Raw genomic sequence first — 25,159 nt, forward strand, 5'->3', positions numbered from 1 at the left:
ACTCACCTCAGCCTCCCAAAGGCGCGGGATTACAGGCTGAGCCACCGGAGCCCGGCTAATAAATCTATTTTTTATGATCCAGTGTTTATCTGTGTAACAAGAAATTCAGTTACTCCTCAATTTGTCACAATCTCAAAGGTCCAATCCAAAAAATCTACCTCTCAAAATATTTATTTTCATCTTTAAATTTATTGCATAGATAGAACAATACCACAGTTCAGTTTCAAAATTAAGTTCCTTGAACCAACTGTGACTTCTAATCACATCTATTATTTTAAAATTTTAATCTTAGTAAAGTCCAATTTTATAAAGCTCTCCCTCCAATAACCCTAAATTCTAAATTGATGGAATTTATCATCAAGTCCTTTGACTCTACCTCCAGAATAAATCTGGAATCTTGGACCTTTTTTCTGCCTCCGTAAATCATCCTTGTCCCCAGCCTTCATCACTTCTCTCCCATTTACTAAGCCTCTGCCTGCTTCTTTCCCTCTTCTGCGTCTCACAGACCCCCCCACCAACCCCGGCACCTGATATATGATGACATCCTGCAGCACCTGGAGATGGGCTCATGCAGATGACTAAGTCCTTCCCCGCCTCCAAGCTCTTCCTCCCAGTTCATCCTACAAGGAGCCCTAACGATCTGGCCCTTGTAATCCTCCACCATTACCCCATCCCATACCCCTTCCACCCCGCCCTCTCATATTAGCTCCATCTGCCTGCTTTCTGTTCTTCCAATATGCCACTCTAGTTCCTGCCTCCAGGCCTTCGCAACAGATGGTCTCCCTCTGCTGAGAGCACTCATCCTCTAGATCTTTGGACACAGGCTCCATTTTATCACTTAGATGCCAATTCAATGTCATTCCTCAGTGGCACACTGGCCAGCAAACTAAAGCAGTTCCTCTTTCTTTGTAGCACTTACCACTACCTGAGTCACTTGTGTTTTAAAATTTTTACATGTATTGCATTTTATTAAATCAAAATACTCCTATATTTCTAAACATCTTTTTAGTCAACAGGTTTAAAAAAAAGTTTTAGAATACTTCCCACTGACCAACAACATAGCAGCAGCAGTGAACAGGTATTAAATGTGACTACGTGTTGGGCTTGGCACTAAACGCCTTACATGTACCACCACATTTAAATCTTAATGGGGAAATTAAGGCATGGAGGAGTTAAACTGTTCAGTGTCACAGAACTAGTGCAAAAGCAGAGACAGGACTGGAATTAGGGTCTGACAGACTGCGAAACCCAGACTGTCCACCACAGTCCTAGCGCATTCTTGTCTGTCTCTGCTTTCTGGTTACTATGCTCTAGCTAAACCACAACACTCAAAATCTACAATCTGGTGACTAGCCACTTCCAGCACGCATCATACTCACTCTTTTCACGTTGTTGTCACCACCAAGGCAACCAAGAGCTTCTGACCTCTGAGCAAAGAACTCTCCTAAGGACAGACGTAAATAGCTGGCATCATCTCTGTCCAAATCTGATGTGCTAAGCGATTTTCTCAGCAGATTGTAATTAACTGCAGCTCCCCAGGATGAATCCCCAAGTGCAACTGAAGTGTTCTGAGCATCTATATTTTCTTCCTAGGGAGAAAGTTATTGTTTCATTTTTTTTCCTTAACCAACCACCTTTCTGTTCTTCTAATATGCAAAACCAAAATTAAATAACTGAAAGTGTAAAAAGTAATTTTTAAAACACTGAACAATTTGAACAAATTCAAGCATAAGTAGCTACTACAGCTAATGAAGTCCAGAAGAGAAAGTCATTTTTGAATATCTGAGCTATAACGTGCATTATCTTGAGCCAGGCAAGATGGTGCACACCTATAGTCTCCACCACTAGGGAGATTGAGGCAGGAGGATCACTTGAGCCCAGGAGTTCAAGACCAGCCTGAGCAACACAGCAAGACTCTATCTCAAATAATAGTAATATACTGCTTAATCAAACACTGATTGTCACAAATAAGAATCTTTAGAAAGGGATATATTTTCACAAAAAACAAACAAGATTACCTCATTTTAAAACATGTTTTTAAAACTACGGAAATATCCATGAAGATTATTGAGCAATTTTATGTGAATTAAAGATATATTTCAGTATATCAGTATTCTTCAGTTAATAATTTAGAGTATAAAAGTTGCTTAAACCTGAGAAAAATAAAAAAATAATTCTGTACTAACTAAATATACATATATATAATATATGTTCAGAATGAGATAAACATCTTGCCTATATTTAAATACAAGAAAAATTTTATACTTGGATAAAGCAATAATTACAAACCTGTATAAACTGATGTTCTTTATTAAATTCTTCTTCATCTTGTGCAATCAAATCAAATGCTTCAGCTAAAAAAAAGAATAAGTTTATATAATTACATTACACATATGCCTATTTAAACACTAGCACACAAATATAACTTAGCTAGTTAGGAAAACGAACTGAGAAAATAAAATTTTAACAAGTATGTGAAATCTTCCACTCAGATGACTGATGTATCTATATTAAAACACTTAAGTCTATAGCTATCAAACTTTTGCTAATGAACACCTTGTTATGACTGATTTTATCACTTACTAGCTTGTCATAATTTACTCAAGGGATTTTACAATGTAAACTTTCCATTTTCAAAAAATTCCAATTAATTTTGGCTTTGGAGAGTTTGGCATTCCTGAATTTAAGTACTTGCCCATGAACACTTGTGAAATTTTGTCTGAAATCATCAGACTGATACGCCTCATTAAAAGCTCATCATGAAGATATCTGCTAGGGTGCCCAAGTACCTGTTTGACCAAGCATGTCCCAGTTTGAGAAAGTCCCACATCCCAGAAAAACCCAGTCTGGGCAAACAGGGACTGGTCACCTAATGTCAGACTTCAGAGTTCCTGCTGAGCACATCAGTTTCTCCTGGAGAAAGAGTAGGAATTCTGAGTGTCGTGGTGCTACACGCTATCAGCCCAAAGGACAACCTCTGGGCCAAAGGACACAACTAAAACACACTGAGGCAGGGGGAAAAAGGCACAGAAGGTTGGGTTCAGGTAACACAACTGAGAGTGGTGGGTTAGTGGCAAACCAGGAGGCATATGATGCTGCTTGAGGTTGTCATCCTTTCCAACCTAGCTAGTGTTTGTTCCCTAAGCACAAGAATCGTTTCATTATATTTTTCTGTTATCTACTTCTATTTTATTTTTTAATGGTGATACATCTAATCATTCAAAATTCAAAAGGTATCTGTGTATTATACTTCAAATAAAGAGCTTTCCAAAGTTAACCAAAAGGCTTAAAAGGGTATACACTGAAAAGTATCTCCTATCCCTGAGCTCCCCATGCCTCCAGAAGCAATCAATGAATAAAATATTCCTGAAAGTCTCACCATCTGAGTCTTTTTATTTTTGAGTTCAAGTAGCTAGAGATTCCTGTAATCAGTTTTGTTTTATCTTTCCATTGTATGTACTTACAAATAAGTGTGTATGAGTGTCTTTCCCTATCTTTTCCTATCTTCTCACACAAATGTCAGAACACTTTATAAAACTTTTCCATTAGATTCTAAATAATTTATTTTGGTGTTCACTCCACACTAGTACCTCAAGAGCTGCTTTACTTTTTTGTATGGCCACAGGGTACTTCCTTGTATGGGTGTACCTTAACTTAATCAGTCCTCTACTCTGTACATCTACTTTGCTTCTAGCCCTGTTATTATACACAATGTTGCAAGTTATAGGCCTGCATATCCATGGTATACCATTTGTGAGGGCATCTGAAGAACAATTCCCAGAAGTATAATTGATCGGTTACAAGGTAGTGCATTTATAACTGACAAATGATGCAATGCTACCACACTTAAGAAGTTGTGCCAATGAAGGGACTAGAAGACTTGTTTCCTTCACATCCTTGCCAACAGTTTTATTACTTTCGGATGACTGCCAGGGAACTAATTAAAAAATGGCATCCTGGAGTGGATTTACTCTGCATTTGTTTCATGAGTGAAAAATGAACTTTTTATACACTTAATAAACATTTATTTCCTTTTCTATGAATTGGCTATTTACAAGCTTTGATTAGTTGGTCATTCTCTTACTGTTTACTAGAACTGTTTATATAATAGGGAAATGGGCCCTTGACCTGCAAATACGAATTGCAAATATTTTCTCAGTTTGATCACTAGGTTTTATTTTTACATAACAAAATAAATCTATTTATGATCACTTGTTTTTAAAAACTTCTGCATTGTCAACACACCAGATCAAGAAACATAACACTGCCAGTATTCAAAATGCCCCCTGAGCTACCTGCCCATCCAAGTGTCACCACCCTTACTTTTTACTCTCAAGAACAGTGCACTTTTGAATTGTATACAAGTAAACACACTGTGTATTCTAATTCTGCCTTATATTTCATTCAACCTATTCCCGAGGTTCATGTTGTTGCAAGGAGCTGCACATCATTCAACCCTCATTGCTATATAGTATTCCAATGTATAAATAAACACAATTCATTCCACTAGATTGTTTTGGTTTTGACAGTGAATTAGAACTATTCTACCATTGATGAGAATTTGAGAGGTTTCTAGTTTGAGGCTAATACAAATACTGCTGCAATAAACATTTTAGTATGTCTTTTGGTGAACATCTGCACCCTACCTGCTAGGTACTTACTCTGATATAGAATTATTAGGTCATAAAGTACGAGGTTCATAAAGTCCACCTTTACAAGATATTGTCACAGTTTTCCAAAATGGTTGTATCAATTTACATTCCCAGCAGCAACACATGAGAACTCCATGACTGTTGACTTTTTAAGTGACAAAATCGGTATCCACTGTTCAGTCTGTAACTCGATTGTTCTTTTTAAATCAAGACATCATTGAGCAAGACCTAATCGTAGCTTACCTTCCAACTTCTGACACATAATTCCACTACTGAATACACCCACCGCAAACCACATCAGCCAAAACCTACAATTTTTTTCTGACTTCTCATATCCCAGTTAAAGGTACTGCCATTTCCCCCAAGGAACTCAGACTATAAACCTTACTCTCTTCTCTTCTTGACTCTCTACTAGCCCCCAAAACAGTCGCCAAATTCTAACCACTGTTCTATATCTTTGACGAGTTACTCCTTGCTCATCTTCACTGCAACACTTAAATTTCTTTTTTTTTGCCCTTCTAAAGATTTGGGGTACAATTCAGGGTTAGGTATACACATGTTCATTATGCAGGAACCCTTGTTGATGAGGTGTGCCCCTCCCTCCCCAGGCAGTTTCCCTGAACTACCAATCCCAACCCCCGCCCCCATCTCCTGGCAGTTTCCCACTACTGCCAATCCCTTTCTTATAGTATTACAATAATTGTTCAAGGTCCGCTTATGAGTAAGAACATATGGTACTCAGTTCTTTGTTTCTGTGACAGATCACTGAGTATGATAGACTCTAAATCCATCCAAATTGCTGTGAAGTCCATATGTTTGTTCTTCTTTATGGCTGAATATTCCATTGTGTACGTGTACTTTTTTTTTTTATCCAGTCCAGTTTCAATGGGTAGCATGGTTGGTTCCATGTTTTTGCTACTGTGAATAGAGCTGCAAGAAACATACGTATGCAGGTTTCCTTTTTATACAATGATTTGAGCTCCTCCGGGTATATTCTCAATAGGTGGATTGCTGGGTCATATGGAAGATCAATTTCTAGTTCTCTCAGAAATCACAACACTGTCTTCCAGAGGTTGCACTAGTTTGCATTCCCACTAGCAGTGCAGAAGTGTTCCTTTTTCTCCACATCTTTGCCATCATTTGTTGTTTATTTTATTAATGACAGTCATTCTTACTGGGGTCAGGTGGTATCTTAGTGTGGTTTTGTTAGATTTCTCTAATGATGAGTGAGGCTGAACACTTTTTCATGTGTCTGTTGGCTGCCCATATATCTTCTTTTGAGAAATGTCTATTCACGTCTTTTGCCCATTTTTAATGGTGCTGTTTGTTTTTTTTCTTTCAGAGCTTTTGAGTTCCTTGTAGAACCTAGATGTTAGGCCTTTGTCAGATATACAGTTGGCAAATATTTTTTCCAATTCTGTGGGCTGTCTCCCTGTTCTCTTGATGGTTTCTTTTGCTTTGCAGAAGTTCGCCAGTTTGATGAGGTCCCACTTGTCTATCCTATCTCTCATGGTGTGGGCACTTAGGGTTTTGATCAGGAATTGGTTGCCAGTTCCAATTTCCATAAGGGTGTCTCCTGCATTTTTTAAGATTGTTATAGTTTTACGTTTAGGTCTTTGATCCACTTAAAGTTAATTTTTGTGTATGGTGATAGGTAGGGATCCTGTTTCAATCTTTTGCATGTGATCAGCCAGTTTTCCCAGCACCATTTACTGAATAGGTTCTCCTCTCCCCAGCGATGGTTGTTGGAGGCTTTGTCAAAGATGAGTTGGTTGAGAAATTGAGGCTTTGTTCCTAGAATCTCGATCCTGTTCCATTGGTGTATATAACTGTTCTTGTACCAGTACCAAGCTGTTTTGATTACTGTAGCCTTAGAGTGAAGTTTGAAGTCTGGAAGCATGATACTTCCTGCTTTGTTTCTTTTGCTAAGGATTGTTTAGGCTATTCGTAGTCATTTATGTTTCCGTATGAATTTCTGTAATGTCATTTCCAGGTCTGAGAAGAATGATGTTGGTAATTTAATGGGTATTGCATGGAATCTGTAGATGGCCTTTGGTAGGATGGATATCTTAACAACGTTGATTCTACCTATCCATGGGCATGGAATATTTTTCCATTCGTTTGTGTTGTGCCTTCTTAGATTTCTTTGAGCAGTGTTTTGTAGTTCTCATTGTAAAGGTCTTTCACTTCTCTGGTTAGGAAGATGCTGAGGTATTTCAATTTTTTGTGGCTATTGTAAATGGGATTGTACTTTTTATTTGGTTCTCTGCCTGCTTGTTGTTGGTGTATAAGAATGCAACTGTCTTTCGCACATTTATTTTGTATCCCAAGACTTTGCCAAAGTCCTTTACCAGTGCAAGCAGGTTTTTGACAGATTTTCTTGGGTTTTTGAGATATGGAATCATATCATCAGAAAAGAGAGATAACTTAACATCTTCTTTTCCTATTTTGATATCCGATTTCCTTCTCTTGTCTAATTGCCCTAGCTAAGACTTCCAAAAAAGTGTTGAACAAGAAGGATGAGAGTGGGCAGCCTTTCCTTATTCCAGTTTTCAAAGGAAAGGTTTCCAGTTTCTGTCAATTTAGCAATATGCTACCTGTGGGTTTATCATAGATGGCACTTATTTTGAGGTATGTTCCTTCCATACCTAGGTGTTTGAGGGTTTTTATCAAGAAGGGATGCTGGATTTTATCAAAAGATTTTTCTGCATCTAATGATATAATCATGTGGTTCTTGTTTATACATCTGTTGATGTATTTAATTACATTTATGGTCCTGCAAATATTGAACCTGCCCTGGATCCTGGAGATGAAATGTACTTGGTCATGGAGAATAATTTTTGAGATGTGTTTTCAGATCCATTAGCTAGAATCTTGTTGAGGATTTTTGCATCTATGTTCATAAGGGATATTGGCATGTAGTTCTCTTTTTTGTTGAATCTTTACCCAGTTTGGGAATCAGTGTGATGTTAGCTTTGTAAGATGATTTGAGGAGAATTCCATCTTTCTCCATTGCCTGGAATACTTTCAGTAGGATTGGTATCAGTTCCTTCTTGTACATTTTGTAGAATTCTGCTAGAAAGTCATCGAGTCCAGGACTTTTTTTTTTTTTTGTAGGTAGTTTTCTTATGTCAGAGTCAATTTCCTGGGTAGTTACTGACCTATTTAGTGTCTCAATGTCTTCTTGTTTCAACCTGGGAAGGTTGTGTGATGTCAGAAAGTCCTACATTTCATTTAGGTTATCAAGTTTGCTTCCATATAAGTATGCATAGTAATCTCTGATAATCTTTTGTATTTCTTCTGGGTCAGCTGTGATTTGATCTTTTGTATTCTGTGTTTATTTGTTTTTTTCTCTCTCTTTTTCTTGGTCATTCTGGCTAGGGGTCCATCAATCTTGTTAATTCTATCAAAGAACCAGCTTTTTGTTTTGTTGATGTTTTCTATGATATTTTTGTCTTCTATGCCACGTATATGGGCTCTTATTTTGGTGATTTGGATTCTTCTGCTAAAGTTGGGGTTTTGGTTGTCATCTCTTTCCAGCTCCCTTAGGTGATTTGTTAGGCTGTGAACTTGTGATCTTTCCATTTTCTTGATGTGTGCTCATAGAGATATAAATTCCCCTCTTAGAACTGTTTTCATGGAAGTTCTAAGGTTTTGGTGAGATGTTTCTTCATTTCCATTTGTTTCCAGGAAACTTAATTTTTGTTTTGATTTCAGTGTTGACCCAGTAATTGTTCAGCATCATGCTGTTTACTGTCCATGTCTTTGTGGGTTTGGGGGAAATTTTGTTGGTGTTTATGTTTATTTTTATTCCACTGTGGCCTGAGAAGGTACATGGCAATATTTCAACCTTATGGAATTTGTTTATGCTTGATTTATGGCTAGGGATGTATGTTCCATGTGGTGATGAGTAGAATGTATATTCTGTGGTTGTTGGGTGGAATATTCTGTAGGATCTATTAAGTTCATTTGGTCTAGTGTCAAAGTTTAGGTTCTGGATCTCCTTGTTGATTTTTTGCCTTGATGATCTATCTAGGGCTGCTAGTGAGGTATTCAAGTCCCCTTATATAACAGTGTTTGAGACCATATCTTTTTTTAGTTTACTCAACAGTTGCTTTATAAATGCTGGTTTTCCTGTGTTGGGTGCATATATGTTTAGGATGGATATTTCTTGTTGATGGATTAAACCTTTTATCATTATGCAGTGTCCCTTTGCACCTTAAAGATTGTTTTGTCTGATATTTAGATCGTGACTCCTGCCTTCTTTTGTGGTTCACTTGCCTGGAAACTCATTTCCCATCCTTTAACTTTGAGTCTGTGTGCATCCCTTGTGGTGAGATGAGTTTCCTGGATGCATCAAACAATTGGGCCACAGTTTCTTATCCAGTTTGACATTCTGTGTCTTTTCTTTCTTTCTTTTTTTTTTTTTTCAGTTGGAGTCTCACTCTGTTGCCCAGACTGGAGTGCAGTGGCCGCTCCTGGCTACTGCAGCCTCTACCTGCTGGGCTCCGGCAATCCTTCTGCCTCAGCATTCCAAGTAGCTGGAACTACAGGCGCGCGCTACCACGTCCGGCTAATTTTTGATTTATTGTAGAGATGAGGTCTTGCCAAGTTGCCCAGGCGGGTCTCGAACCCGTGGGCTCAGGCAATCCACTCACCTCAGCCTCCCAAAGGCATGGGATTACAGACTGAGCCACCGAGCCCGGCTCTGTGTCTTTTCAATGGTGCAATTAGTCCATTCACATTCAGGCTGATAACTGAAACGTGATTGTTTATCCCTGTCATGAGCTTCTTATAAAATTTTTTGTTTGTTTGCTTGTTTTCTTTTAGCTTTGGGGCTGATGTATATGTGTGTTTTCAAGTTTGTTGTTGCAATGCATTCTCTGTTGATTCTGTGCTCTACTGTTCTCTTGGGAAGTGTGTGGTCATTCTTTTTTTTCTTTCTTCTGTGCTTAATACCTTTTTAGATGTCTCCTGTAGAACTGATCTGGAAGCTGCATAATCTCTTACAGGTTGGATGTCTGGGAAGGATTTAATTTTCCATCACTGATGAAGCTGAGCTTGGCTGGGGGAAAAATTCTTGGTTGAAATTGTTTAACTTTGAGGACTTTGAATATTGTACTCCAGTTCCATCTTGCTTGTAGTGTTTCTGCCAATATGTCGGCGACTATTCTGATTGGTTTTCCTCAGTAGGTAGTCTGAGTTTTCTGTCTTGCTGCCTTTAGGATTTTTTGTGTGTGTGCCTACTTTGTGTAGGCAATTTACTATGTGTCTAGGGGTAGGTTTTCTCATTTGCTGTCTCGTACGGGGTTCTCTTTGACTGGTCACATCTCTGGTGAGATGGGGAATGTTTTCTTGAATAACCTCCTGGAATACTTGCTCCAAGGTGTTCTCCCTTTCCCTTTCTTCTTCTGTGATACCAATGAGACATAGGTTTGGCCTCTTGATTAATCACACATCTCTTGTCGGTTTTGTTCTTTCTTTCTGAGTCTTCTTTCTATATATTTTACAGATTGGGTTAATTTTATGTTCTGGTATTCAAGTTCTGAGATTCTTTCTTCTGCTAGATTAATTCTGCTTTCCATGCTTGTCATCTTGCTATTTATTTCCTGGATGAAATTTTTTATGCACAAAATCTCTGTTACAAGTTCTTTCAGTGTTGCATCTCATCTTGCTTGAGTCTTATTCACTCTTTCCATCTATTCCCTAACCCCTGCCACATTCTGGGACCAGTCATTGGTGACTTCCATTGTTTAGGATCTGAGATCCGATTTTTCAGGAGTTTTCTCTTTGTTACAGTTGAAATTACCCGTGGTCTTCCATTGGTTTTTCTTCATTTGTGACAGATCTCTTGTTTTTCTCTTTAGTTCCATTATTTAGTGTCAGTGGACACTACCCTAAAATCAATACACACCCCAAAACAAACTGCAATAACAAAGTGAAACAAAACATATAAAACAACAACAACAAAAAAAAGGAAAACTAAACACACACACATACACCTAGCACAAAATGAATTGAGAAGAAAAAAAAAAAAAGACTGGGGGAAAAAAACCCCAAAGGAATTCAGATTAACCCTCGTACATGTATTCACACACCTTAAACTAAAAAAAAAAAAAATACAAAAAATAAAAAATAACAAAAGAGCAAAAGCAAATCAACAACAACAAAACCTAAAGATAAACACTCAATCGTTCACATAAACAGAAAACAAAAAACAAAAGAAGAAAAGAAAAAAGAGGAAAAATAAAAGTGGGGATATACAGATCAAACCCTCACATATACATTCACGCACAAAGGAAAAATACTTTAAAAATAGAACTAACAAACAAGCCAAAAAATTTTAAAAATTAAAAAAAAAAAATACAAAGAAAAAAGCCCCTGCCCTCTTGTGGCAGGTTCGGTAATTGCTCCTCTCGCCTGCTTCTCTGCTATCTCCTGAAGTGCTTCCCCCTCTTTCACTCTCACCCCAGTGTCCAGAGCAGGGAAGGAGTGGGGCAGTAGGGGTGGGTGTGGTTGCAGTCCTCTCCTCCCACTCTCATATAGTCAGGCAGATCTCCTCTGGTGGGGAGGTAACGGATTATCTCTTCCCCAGTTATGTACTTGTGGCGGATGCCCCAGCCAGGCCTGATCTGGAATGGAGTTCTCCTATTGTGGCTCACGTCCAGGATTTGTCTGGGTTCATCCCTCTCGTTATGCCCCAGCTGTGTGGGTCTGACATTCAGAGGACTGCTGGAGAGAAGGGTTGGGTCAGCCCCAGACTCACCACTCATCTCTTTGGAGTTCTTCCTTGTCATTTTCTGGCCACATCTTTTGTCCTGTGGCTGGACAGGAGAAGGGAGTGGGGCGCCTGAAACTCAGCACTCATCAGGTCCCTCCAAAGTTTGTGCTTTCAGGGTATTCCCTCTGGGTCACCAACAACCCCTGAGTAGTTGATCTGCTGGTCAAAGAGATCTGGTCTGTTGCAAGCACTTTTCTGCCCTGTTTTTGAGATGGTGGAGGAGTGCCTCTTTTGCCTTCTCCTGTAGGACTCTGCCTCTGGGTTTCCTCTGTAGCCCTTGCTGCCTGTGTTCGGCCAGGCACTGCAGTGGTGAGGCAAAGCCTGGAACTGGCAGTCTCTTTTGCTGCAGTGGTGAGGCAGAGCCTGAGGTTAGTAGTATCTCCTGCTGCTTCTTCGTAGGAAAATTTTTAACTGTTTAAAAAAAATGGTGCTGTGCTTCTGCAACCTGGGAAGTGCGGAGGACCAAGCAGAGCAGCAGCAACACCAGCTGCTTCACCAGGAGGGCCCTGGCCACTTGCTCATGAGTCCCCACTTAGTCAGTCTCTCTTAGCATTTTCTTCCCAGGGAGGGTTTGTTGATTTATGGCGCTAGGCTTCCCGGGAATCGCTAGGGTCCAAACTGAGTAGCTGCGGCACCAGCTGCTACACCAGGAGAGCTCTGGCTGCTTGCTCTGGAGCCCTCACTAAGTCAGCCACTCACACATCCACTCACTCACCAATACATACACAAAATTTTCCATACACTTACTCACTCACTCCAGGACTCACAAAATCTGATAGGCTCGGCCGCCATCTTCCCAACACCCCATCCTTTTTTCAACATGTCCTCAACACCTAGATTTCTACAACATACTAAGGACTCTCCCTTTCAAAAGACCATCACTGCCAGGAGAAGGCTTGCAAAGTAAATTGCACTAGCAACTAGTCCTACGCTTACCAAGCAAGTTTCAATCTTTGTCAGGGTGGTCAAAACACTATCCACGCCCTGGTCCTACTTACCTCTTCAGCTTCATCTCCTAGTGTCTTATCACTCTCCCCCATCTTGCTATAAATGCTAGCCACATTGGACCATTCACTTTCCCAAACATGCCTGTACTTCTCATCTCATTCACTTTCAGGTGGATTTTCCCTCCATTTGAAATTTCTATGCTCTTAAAGGATTACCTATAGAAACTCTACCTCAAAAAGGAACTCCCATGTCCCATGTGAAACCTTTCTGGTACCCACTCATGCAAAAGTTATTTTTCCTCTAAAATACAAATGCTTTTGATCTTACAAATACAAATTTCCTCTAAAATACAAATGCTTGGCTCTTATGCTGATCATCATGTTCTATATTCCTGTGTTTTCCCTCTTGGCTCTAGTCTTAAGGACTAAAACAATGCCTTATTTATCTCTACACTTGCACGTCATGAGACATTTAGGAGAAGCTCAAGACATAAGGTGGTTAGAATAACTTCTTCCTCTGGCGCCTCTGAGCCTATTAACCATAAGACAGGGCTTGACAGGCCAGTGAGTGCCTTTCCTCATTCCAGTCACAGAGGTGCTCAGGCAATGGATTGCAGCACAGTGACATCTTCACAGGTGAAGACTCAAAATACCATGGCACTCTGCAGACCTAAACCAGTTTATATTTTCACTGTCACAGATTATGCTAATCAACAAACCTAATTGCTTCTTTTAACGCTCCTACCCCTTGAGATTTCATTTATCTTTTCTGTCACTTTCCTTCCACCACACTTTTTAGCAGTGACTCCAAAATGAGCTGGGTTTTGTAATTGTTCTTCGATTAGAGCATTTATTTTTGCTTAGGACAGAATTTTTCAAGTGATCAAGCAAAGCCTAAAATCCCTTCCAGTCTTACAATATCATAGGTTCTATACAGAAGTAAAAGGGTGCTAGTTTGACTCACTGTCTTTGCTTAGGGAAATGGCTCGGCTCATTCATTCCACAATGTAATATTAAGACTCACTAACTCGGGTCTCGGTTCCTATAAAAACAAGGTTCCAGAATACACTGATACTCCAGAAGTGATGGATGAGGCTGACCAATATATACAGAGTAATCTCAGAAACACCATAGAAACAATGAAATCGGTACAATAAATGTGGTTATCCATATACTCACAACCAGATCTGAAGTCTTCATTCATCTCATCACATAAAGCCATATTGAAATTGTGTTCATTATTAAAAGATGTGTAATAAGCAAGGTCAGTGACCCATCTGCCCTCTTCATTTTGATAGATCACATTCTGGGGGACATCTGTCTCTAAAAAGTAAAATTCCAAAAATATCCAATGACACATGTAACAACTAAAATGACAAAACATTCTCAAATAATTTTTTAATTTAGATCACTGCCTTAGTTATTAACAGTACTGAAGTCTTCCCAAAACTAGTTAAAAAAAGAAAAACCCATTTCTCCAAAAGAAAAGTATCTCTTTGATGGAAGACAAGGCAGCCTTACTCAAACACACAAAAAAAGTTTATAATGGAGAATGAGAAATAAAGGAAAGGTAATCCCAGCACTTTTGGAGGCTGAGGCAGGAGAATCACTTGAGTCCAGGAGTTTGAGACCTGGCTGTGCAACACAGAGAGACCTCATCACTACAAAAAATAAAAATCAGCCAGGCATAGTGGCACATGCCTGTAGTCCCAGTTACTTATGAGGCTAAGATGGGAGGATCACTTAACCCAGGTCAAAGCTATAGTAAGCCATGATTGTGTCACTGTACTCCAGTCTGGGTGACAGAGTTGAGACCCTGTCTCAAAAGAAAAAGATCCTAAGACTTAGGCAAACTTCCACTAGATCTCTGACTAAAGACACTATTCCAAGCAATTCTTATACAAGATTAAAAAATTTTTAATCTATAAGACAAATATTTCATGGAAATAAATTTAAAAAGTATAAACATACATTTCTTTAATTCTATTTTTTTAAAGTCCACTTACTGTCTTTACTCTTTTCAATAGATTCATGACATTCACATGTTCGCCTCTCAGAAGTGGGAGACCAAAGAGTATTAGTGGGATTAATGTCATTGTCATTAAGAGGCTTCAAAGATGCTATGCCCGCATTTTTTTGAATGAACACAGAAGTCTCAGTGTCTAAACAACCATCCACAGGCAAAACTGTTTCTGCATCTGATGCCAAATGCTTATTTTGGTGAAAAGACTCTGCCCTCTGTTTTATGGTGTCAATCAGGCCAAAATCACCTTTATGGGCATTTATGCCATGAAAATTAACAGGGTTAAGTCTCACATCAGGAGCCTTGAGAATCTTTACCAGAACGTCTTCTTCTGAACTTTCCTTTAAAAAAAAAAAACAAAAAGTAATAGAGCAACAGCAAGTTTTGTTTTTCATAACTCATTCTAAAATTTATGGGAAAAAATTATATAGCTGATATAAAATATTATGTGAAGTAACAGAAAATACCGTATTCATTGTATTCTAGACTACATATGAACCAATGATAAGCAATCTATCAAAACCAAACTTTATAATGAAGCCACGGGAAAAATACATCAACAGATTCAGATACCAAAAATGGGTTCTACATGTTCATTACATTACAGGCTGACAGAAATGTCAGTTTAACTTTCATAATTACCAATAAGTCTCTATAAGGTGGTAAATCCATAAGTACGACCAACCTCATTAAATTAATATGAACAACAGCTCTCAAAAACACAGATGTTAATACTTGTTAACAGGAATAAAATAATAGATACTACAAATGCCGCTGAGAAGTCCAATAAAATCTGTATCTGACACAGTGAATTAAGCCAGTGCCTCAAAATATGTTCTCCAACACACATTTCCAAATGGGACTTCTTATTTTTTAAGATAAGAACTGCTTAAAAGGGGATCTAGTGTCTTCAATACTGTTTTTAGACAGTTTGCTACCACTATAATCTCAAGAACCAATAAAACCTATTAACAGCAGTCCTTTCAGCTATAACAAGATGAGCAATATAAACAGCCAGGCAAAAATGTTTTAAATACGAAATTTTTTAATTTTCAATTTTTCAAATACTAAAAGGAGGTAGTTTTAAATAAAAGATGGTGACTTTGATGCATGTTTATGGCAGCACCATTTACAATAGCAAAGACATGGAACCAACAGTGCTGCCCATCAAAAGAGGACTGGATAAAAAAATGTGGTATTTATACATGATGGAATATCATGCAGCCATAAAGAAGGACAAAGTTATGAACTTCACAGTAACTTGGATGGACTTAGAGGATATAACGCTGAGTGATCTCTCACAGAAACAAAGAACTGAGTATCACACGTTCTCACTCATAAGAAGACCTTAAACAACTATTGTAATACTGTAAGAAAGGGATTGGCAGTAGTGGGAAACTGCCAGGGGAGGGCGGGGCGGGATTGGCAGTAGTGGGAAACTGCCGGGGGCAGGGAGGGGCACACCTCATCAACAAGGGTCCGTGCATAATGAACATTTGTATACCTAACCCTGAATTGTACCCAACATATTTGAAATTAAAATGTAAAAAAAGATGGTGACTTTGGACTAAGAAAGACATAGATTCAAATCCCAGGGCCACCATTTTTTAACTGGGTGCTTTACAAACATTATCACATAAAAATAAACTTATATCTCTACCTTACACCATAATAAATTCCAGATGAATTGGATTTAGATATAAAAGTTCTAGGAAAAAATACAGATAGAAAGTCCTACATTCTTCGGTGGATGCCTCTTCTAAGTATAACACTATAGTGTCTTCAGTTGTATCCCCCCACCCAAAAAGATTTGTCCAAATCTTAAGCCCAGTAACTATGAATTGTGATCCTATTCTTAAACAAAGTCTTTGCAGATGCAATTAACTTAAGTATCTTGAGATGAGACCATCCTGGATTTAAGGAGGACCCTAAACACAATAACCAGTATCCTCATAAGAGAAAAGAGAAGAAAATGTCAGATGCGGAGACACAGGGAGGACAAGGCCTACTGAACACAGGGAAAGGGACTGAAGCCATGCTGCTACAAGCCAAAGAATGCCAGAGCCACCAGAAGCTGAGAGAAGTCAGGAAACATTCCAAGTTAACACATGAAGAAGACCTGTTGGACTCATTAGTAGACTAGACATGGTAAAGGAAATATACTCTGAACTTGAGGATATATGTTCATGGAAACTTCCAGAACTGAAAGCAAAGACACTAAAGAATAAAAAAATTAAAAAAAAAAAAACCACCAGAATATCGAAGAAGTACAGGACAACTACAAAACTTTGGAAGAATCACTGTCTTGCCAACAGCTTGACTTCACACTTTTGGCCTCTAAAACTGTGAGGGAATACATTTCTATGGTTTTAAGCTAGCATAATTGCAGAAATTTGTTCTGGCAACCCTAGGAAACTAAAATGCATAAAGATCAATATATTTCCATACAGAAATCTGATAAAATCATTAGTTAAAATATGAATATCCCAGTAGAAAAAAAAACAAAGATGACAAAGAAATGCCATTTAAAACTAGATAACTAACTTTTCATATATGACACTAGCAAAGATTAAAAGGAACCAGAATGTGGGAAAGTAGCTTTCCCACCCATAAAGTAACTTAAAACAATCTTGAATAAAGAATGCAGATGTGACTTCTAGCTTCCAGCCTGCCATGTAAAGAACTCAGAAGTGGCCACTCCATCCTAACAAGTAAAAATGAGCAAAGTAAAGATGAGCAAACTGACAAATCAACAACTCTTCTTAGAATTGTAAGAGAAGTTGGCAGGATAAACCACCACCTCCAAAATCAGAGAGACAGACAGAGGCATACAGAGAATCAAAACATTCCAAAGCATAAACTCCCAAGCAAAGACTTCCACAGTAACTAGCACCAGGGTAGAAAAGCCTAAAATGTCATTGATAAATTGCTGCAAGCTCAGTGTGGAAAGCCTGAGAGTCAAAAACTACAGGGGCACCCAGTGATACGGTAGGCCCCCCAGGCTTTTATGTGTTACTTCTAGGAACACATCCAGGTTCTTACAGCAAATACTGGAGAAAATTTCTCCTAAGCCTCCAGTGGAAAGAGAGGAAATGGGGCCATTTTGAAATGTGATACAACACATTGTTTTTAACAAGGTCTGCCCTCAGAAAAATTAATTTTTTTTTTTTTGAGTTGGAGTCTCACCCTGTCACCCAGACTGGATGGAACCCAACCTCGACCTGCTGGGTTCCGGAGATCCTTCAGCCTCAGCCTTCCAAGTAGCTGGAACTACAGGCACACGCTACCACGCTCGGCTAATTTTTTGATTTATTGTAGAGATGAGGTCTTGCCAAGTTGCCCAGGCAGGTCTCGAACCCGCGGGTTCAGGCAATCCACTCACCTCAGCCTCCCAAAGCGCTGGGATTATAGGCTGAGCCACCGAGTCCGGCTAGAAAAACTAATTTAACCAGACCCTAACCTGCTGGGCTTTTAATCTAAACCAAATTAACTTGGGGGAAAGAAAATACTGAACTCCAGCACCCTGTAGTATTCTATGCAACCTAAGAAGGAGAAAACAAAACGAGAGAAAACACTTGTGAAATTCACACTTCAAAGGCAGAGGCTAACTTAAAGACCAGGACTAAATCACAGAATGATGGAATGCTTCCCCCCACACCCACACACTTTAGTATAACTTAGTTGAAGGCCTATTTACAGTTACAAGGCACACTAAAAGGTAAAAAACAGTTTGAAGAGACAGAGCAAGCATCAGAACCAGACACGGCAGGGTTTTTGGAATAATCAGACCAGAAGTTTAAAACTACCATGATTAACATACTATGAGTTCTCATGGAAAAAGCAGCCAACATGCAAGAACAGATGGGACAATATAAGCAGAAAGATGGACCAGCTAGGAAAAAATAAAAAAGAAATGACAGTATCAGAAACACATGAAGATGACCTGTTGGGCTCATTAGGAGACTGGACCTGGTAGAGGAAAAATACTCTCAACTTGAGTATATGCTCATGGAAACCTCCATAACCTAAAGAAATTAAAGAATAACTAAAATAAAAAATAAAAAAAAATCAAAGTATAGGACAACTACAAAATGAAGAAACAAAGGTAAGAATGACAGCTAGCATCTCCCCAAAAAACAAGCAAGCAAGAAGGGAGTGAAGTGAGATAGTTTAAAAAACTGAGAGAAAGAAGTCACAATCCTAGAATTCTGTATGCTTCAAAAGTATCCTTCGAAAGTGAAGGGGAAATTAAGGCTTTCTCAGACGAACAAAAATTGGAGGTATTTGCTGCCAGTAGACCTGCCTTGCAAGAAATTTTAAATCTTAAAATCTTTCTTTTGAGAGAAGAAAAATAATACAGGTTACAAACTTGTATCTATAAAAGAAAGGAATAACATCAAGACAGAATAGATGAAAGTAAAACAAAAACTTTTATTTTTCTTATTTTTAATTGACGTAACTGTTTAATATAAAAATGGCAACAATGTATTCAACCATGTATGTTTTTGCGTGTATATGCATGTATGTGTGTGTGTGTATATATATATGTGGGTGAAAATATATGTGCTTATGAACACTTATAAAGTAAAATGAATGAAACCAATGATATAAGGGATGAAAGAGAGGAATTAGGAATCGTTTGTCATGAGGAAATCAACCTGTGAAGCAGTTTAATGCTATTTGAAAGTGAGCATGAATTAACTGGAAATGTACACTGGAAATTCAAGAGCAGCCACCAAAAAAAAAAAACAGGAAAAAAAGAATTGTACCTGATATACTGAGAAAGAGAAAATGGAATCATATAAAAAGCTGAATTAAAACCACAAAGAAGCTGGGATCAGTGGCTTATGCCTGTGAACCCAGTGCTTTGGAAGGCCAGGGTGAAAAGACTACTTTACAAAATAAACAAACCAATAATACAGGAATAAAAGGGCATGCCTGCAACCCTTGCCGCTTGGAACACTAAGCAGGAGAATCATGTGAGCCCAGCAGTACGAGGTTACAATAAGCTAAAATTGTACCACTATAGTCCAGACTGAAAGACAGACCAAGACCCCGTCTCTAAGAAATAAATAAATAAAACCACAAAATGAAAAAAAAAGTAAATGAAAAACTAGCAAAATAGAAAACAGTGACAAATATGATAGATATTAACCTAAACAATAACAATAACCACTTCCAAAGTAAATGGTCTACATACCTCAACTAAATGAACAAAGATTTTTTTCACAGGGGATCAAAAACAAGGCCCAATTATCGGTTGTCTACATGAAACCCACACACAGGTTAAAAGTAAATGGATAGAGAAAGATATACCGTGAAGCACTAATCAAAAGAAAGCAGGAGTAGCTGTATTAATTTCAGATAGAGCAGATGTCAAAGCATGGAAAGTTGTCAGAGATAAAGAAGGGTATTACATAATGATATGGGGGTCAATCTCTAAGAAGATGTAACAATCATTAAACGTATATGCACCCCAAATGAGAGCATCAAAATATTTCTGGCAAAAACTGATAGAACTGCAAATGTGTGAATCTGTATTACAGTTGGAGACTTCAACATCCCTCTATCAGAAAAAAATCCAGCAGGACACAGTTGAATTCAACAACACCATCAATCAACTAGATATAATGGACATCTATAGAATACTTCATCCCAAAACAGCAGAATACATATTCTTCTTAGACTCACATCGAACATTTACCAAGAGGAATGGCATTCTGGGCTATCAAATACAACCTAACAAATTTTAGAAAACAAAGCACAACGGAATTAAACTAAAAACCAGTAACAAAAAGATAACTGGAAAATTCCAAAACAAGACTGAAAAATATACTTCTAAATAACACATGGATCAAAGAAGAACTCTCAAGAGAAAGCAAAAATTTTTTGAACTAAGTGAAAATGAAACCACAATTTATCAAAACTTAGTAAGTTGTGGTATATGGCAAAAACAGTGCTTAGAGAAAAATTTACAGCATGAATGCAGACACAGTCATGTTTTAGTGAACCACAGGGCTATGTTCTGAGAAATGTATAATTAAATCATTTCATGGTTGTGCAAACATCATAGGGTACACTTACACAAGCCTAGATGGCCTACTATGTGTATATCCTATGTATACGGGCTATATAGCAAAGACTATGGCTCCTAAGCTACAGAAGTAGGCAGCAAGTTACTATACTGAATGCAGTAGGCAACTGTAACACAACGGTATCTGTCTAGACATATGCAAACATGGAAAAAGGTATAGTAAACATACAATGATGGTCTAGTATAGCAAACATACAATGACGGTTTTACCACTGAAATAAGCAAAAAACAAACAGAATCTTGAAAGAAGCAAAACAGAAGCTACTTGTTACATACAAGGGACCCTCAAGAACATAATCAGATTTCTCATCAGAAATTTTGGAGGCCAGAAAGCAGTGTTGGGGAGGGAAAAAAACCTGTCAACTATGAAACTTATTATAAATCTTTAAACAATCTTATATCAAAGTGTTGGGGGGGCGGAACCTCTCAACTAAGAATCTTAAATCTGGCTGTTGTGGTTTGAACACACCCCATAAAGTTAAATGTTAGAAAATTAATCCCCGATGTGCAGTTGGGAGGTGGAAACTGTAAGATGTATTTAAGTCATGAGGACTTCACCTTCAAAAATAGATGGGCATCATTGTGGGAGTGGGTTCCTTATAAATAGACAAGTTTACACTCCATTCCCCCTCTTGTTGTGTCTGTGTTTCTCTCTCTCTCTCACCTTCTCTTGCCCTTCTTCCTTCCACCATGGGATGATGCTATATGAAGGTCCTCACCAAATGCTGGACTCCATACTCTCCAGGATCATGAGGCAATAAATTTCTGTTCATTTTAAATTACCCAATCGAAGACATTGTTATAGCAGCACAACATGAACTAAGACACTGACAAAACTGTCCTTCAAAAGTGAGGGAAAATTTAAGGTATTCCCAGGTAAGTAAAAACTAAGGGAGTTTGTTACCACTAAAACTGTCTTAAAAGAAATGCTCAAGGGAGTTGTTCTGGTTGAAATGAAAGGCCAGAAAGTTAACTCAAAGTCATATGAAGAAATAAAGATCTCAGGTAAAGGTAAATATATAAGCAATTATAAAAGCTAACATTACTGTAACTTTGATTTAGAACTCTAATTTTAGTTTCTATATGACTGAAAAGACAAATACATAAAAAATTGCTAATCCAAGCAACTGGGCACACAATATATAAAGATGTAATCCATGACATCAACAACAGAGGGGGAGGACAGCACTATACAGGAGCAGAGATTTTATATGTGATTGAAGTTAATAAGTTTAAATTAGAAAGCTGTAACTGTAGGATGTTAACCACAATTCCATGGTAATCACAAGGAAAATAGCTACAGAATAGATATATATAGAATACAAATAGCAAAATGGCAAAAGCAATTCCCCTCTTATCAGTATCTATTTTAAAAGTAAATGTAGTAAACTCTCTAATAGAAAGATAAAGATTGGCTAAGTGTAGAAAAAACATAGCTTAACCACATGCCGGCTACAAGAGGCTTACTTCAGATCCAAAGACACAAATAGGTTAAAAGGAAAAGGATAGAAGATATTCCATGTAAACAGTAACCAAAAGAGAACTGTGGTAGCTATAATATCAGATAAAATAGATTCCTAAATCAAACAAGGTTACAAGAAAAAAAGGACATCATGTATTTTAAGAAATTCAATGTAACAATTATAAACATTTATATACCAAAAAATAGACCCTTAAAAATAAATGAAACAGCCGGGCTCGGTGGCGCAGCCTGTAATCCCGCGCCTTTGGGAGGCTGAGGTGAGTGGATTGCCTGAGCCGGCGGGTTTGAAACCCACCTGGGCAGGCGAGACCTCATCTCTACAATAAATCAAAAAAATTAGCCGGGCGTGGTAGCGTGTGCCTGTAGTTCCAGCTACTTGGAAGGCTGAGGCGGAAGGATCGCTGGAGCCCAGCAGGTCGAGGCTGCAGTGGCCGGGAGCGGCCACTGCACTCCAGTCTGGGCGACAGTGAGACTCCAACTCAAAAAAAAAATAAGTGAAACAAAAATTAACAGAACTAAAGGGGAAAATAGGGATTTCTATAATACTAGTAGGAGAGCTCAATACCCCACATTCAATAACAGACAGGACAATCAATCAGAAGATAAGTACAAAAAAGGCACTTAAAACAATAAAGCAATCAGATGTGACAAGTCATAAACAGAACTCTCCACCCAACAAAACATTCTTTTCAAGTATATATGGAATAGTCTTCAGGATAGACCTTATGTCTATCCTGACATAAGGCTAGACCACAATGAAGTTAGAAATCAATAAACTGGAAAATTTGAAAATATGTACGAATTAAAGAACACAATCTTAACCAACGGTTCAAAGAGAAGTCACCAAAAAAATTAGAAAATACTTAAGACATAAATGAAAATGAAAGCAAAGCATACCAAAACTTATGGGATACACCAAAGCAGTGCTCAGAGGGAAGTTTATATAGTTGTAAGTGCCTACATTCAAAAGAAAAATCTTAAATCAATCACCTAACTTTACACCTTAAGAAGCTATAAAAGAAGAGCAGACTAAACCCAGAGCTAGCCAGAAAGGGAAATAATAAAGACTGGAGTGAAGATAAATAAAATGGAGAATATTTTTTAAATAGAAAAAAAATCAGTGAAACAGCAGTTGGTTTTTTGAAGACATCAGCAAAACGGACAAAAAAACCAAACAATTAGTTGGACTGACCAAAAACAGATATAAGACACAAATAATTAAAATCAGAAATTAAAATGGAAACATTACTATTGACATGTACTACAGAGATAAAAGAATAATGAGAGAATACTTTATACTTTTAGTCCAACTGACTAAAAAAGAAAGAAATAAAAAACTTCAACAGAGGAGAAGGGCACACCTCATCAACAAGGGTAATTGCACAATGAATATTTGTATACCTAACCCTGAATTGTATCCCACAATTTTAAAATAATAAAAAAAAAAGTTCAACAGACCTTTGACAAGAGATTGAATCAGTAATTTTAAAACTCCCAACAAAGAAAAGTTCTAGACCAGACAGCTTCACTGATTAATTCTTTTAAACATTTAAAGAATAACTAACAACAATCCTTCTCAAACTCTTACAAGAAACTGAAGAGAAAGGAATTCTTCCCAACTCTTTGTATAAAGCCTCAATTACTCTGATATCAAGGCCCAAAAAAAATGTCACAAGAAAAATCAAAGTGACATATCACATTAATAAAACCACATGATCACCTAAATCAATGCAAAAAAGACATCTGACAAAATTCAACACTTTCATAATAGAAACTCTCTGTAAACTAGGAATAGAAGGAAGATTCCTCAACATGACAAAAGGTTTTTTTTTAAAATCATACTCCATGGTAAAGACTGAAAGCTGTTCCCATAAGATCAGGAACAAGAAAATGATGCCTGTTTTAAGCTGTTGCTACTAAACATTGTACTGCAAATTCTATACAACTATTAGAAGAAAAAGAAACAAAAGGCATGCAAATTGGAAAGAAAGATAAAAGTATCTCTCTCTGATTTCTAACAAGAATGCCAAGACCATTCAATAGGGGAAAAGAATAGTCTTTTTAAGAAGTGGTACTGAGAAAACCGAATATCCACATACAAAGGATGATGCTAGTTGGACTCTTGTCTAACATCATATATAAAAGGGACTGGGCTCAAAACTGACACACTTCAGGAGGTAGACGCAGTAGGATAGCTTGAGCCCAGCAGTTCAAGACCGGCCTGGACAACGTAGTGAGACCTCATCTCGACAAAAAAATCAAACAATTAGACAAGCATGGTGGAACATGCCTGTAGTACCAGCTACCCAGGAGGCTGAGGCAGGAGGATCACTTGGGCCCAAGAGTTGGAGGCTGTGGTGAGTCGTGATCATACCACTGTACTCCATACCAAGATTCCCAAGCAATTTGTAAGTACTCAACCTTAGTAAAATCAAATGTTCTGTTTTTAATGACAAATAATCAATAATTAGTAAAATGACTACTGTACTATAATAGAACAAGATCCTTAGAGCAAAATGAGATGGCTCAGTTTGTCAACTACCACATTTTTGACAAAAATAGAGGACTAACAGATGCTGTCTCTTTCTTATTTTCTAATTTGCTGCCACTAATCGTCTGAGAGCTGGAAATCCATTAACTACCTACATTAAAATTATGTAACTGCACAGTCGACTACATCTACACACCAATGATTATGCATGGGACTAAGCATCTACAACATAGGGTTAGACTCCAGAATACCCATTCTGGTTACCTGAGAGAAGGAACTTTGTACTTTAATTGTACATAACTGGTATACCTGATGAACTGCAAATTCTTGAAGCTGCTGAAAAGGCAACTTCTGGATAAGTAAAATATTTCTATACCATATAATGGTGTAATAAAGTACCATACTGTAGTATACAATTATTGTAGTAGAAGTTCAGATAAATTAATGTAGTCAAGAGTTATTAAAAAGTAACCAGGAACTTGACCTAAGACTGAAAAGATGGTTATAATTTGGATTAGGAAAAGGAAGGGAGAAAAACATGCAGAAAATAAAAGAGAGAGATTAACACGAAGTCAGATTATACAGTACCTTAAGAACGATTACATTGAAACATAAGGCCACAGAGAATATTATATTAAAAAAAACCCCACTGTAACAAGATTAATCTGGTAGTGGCAAGCATGACAGA

The 25,159-nt window shown here is 37.8% G+C and overlaps 1 protein-coding gene across 1 annotated transcript in view; it reads right to left on the minus strand.

Annotated features, from left to right (window-relative positions):
• The window catches only part of CEP192 (centrosomal protein 192), a 131,654-nt gene that overhangs the window by 78,045 nt on the left and 28,450 nt on the right, over positions 1–25,159 (minus strand). The window contains exons 10-13 of the mRNA XM_008058924.1: positions 14,387–14,744; positions 13,560–13,703; positions 2,290–2,354; positions 1,380–1,589 (exon numbers count right to left, since the gene is read on the minus strand). Coding sequence (XP_008057115.1) covers positions 1,380–1,589; positions 2,290–2,354; positions 13,560–13,703; positions 14,387–14,744 — 777 coding nt within the window. The remainder of the gene's footprint in view (positions 1–1,379; positions 1,590–2,289; positions 2,355–13,559; positions 13,704–14,386; positions 14,745–25,159) is intronic.

This window comes from Carlito syrichta, unplaced genomic scaffold (assembly GCF_000164805.1).
Source record: "Carlito syrichta isolate Samal-C Ts95f unplaced genomic scaffold, Tarsius_syrichta-2.0.1 Scaffold303652, whole genome shotgun sequence".
Taxonomy (NCBI): Eukaryota; Metazoa; Chordata; class Mammalia; order Primates; family Tarsiidae; genus Carlito; species Carlito syrichta.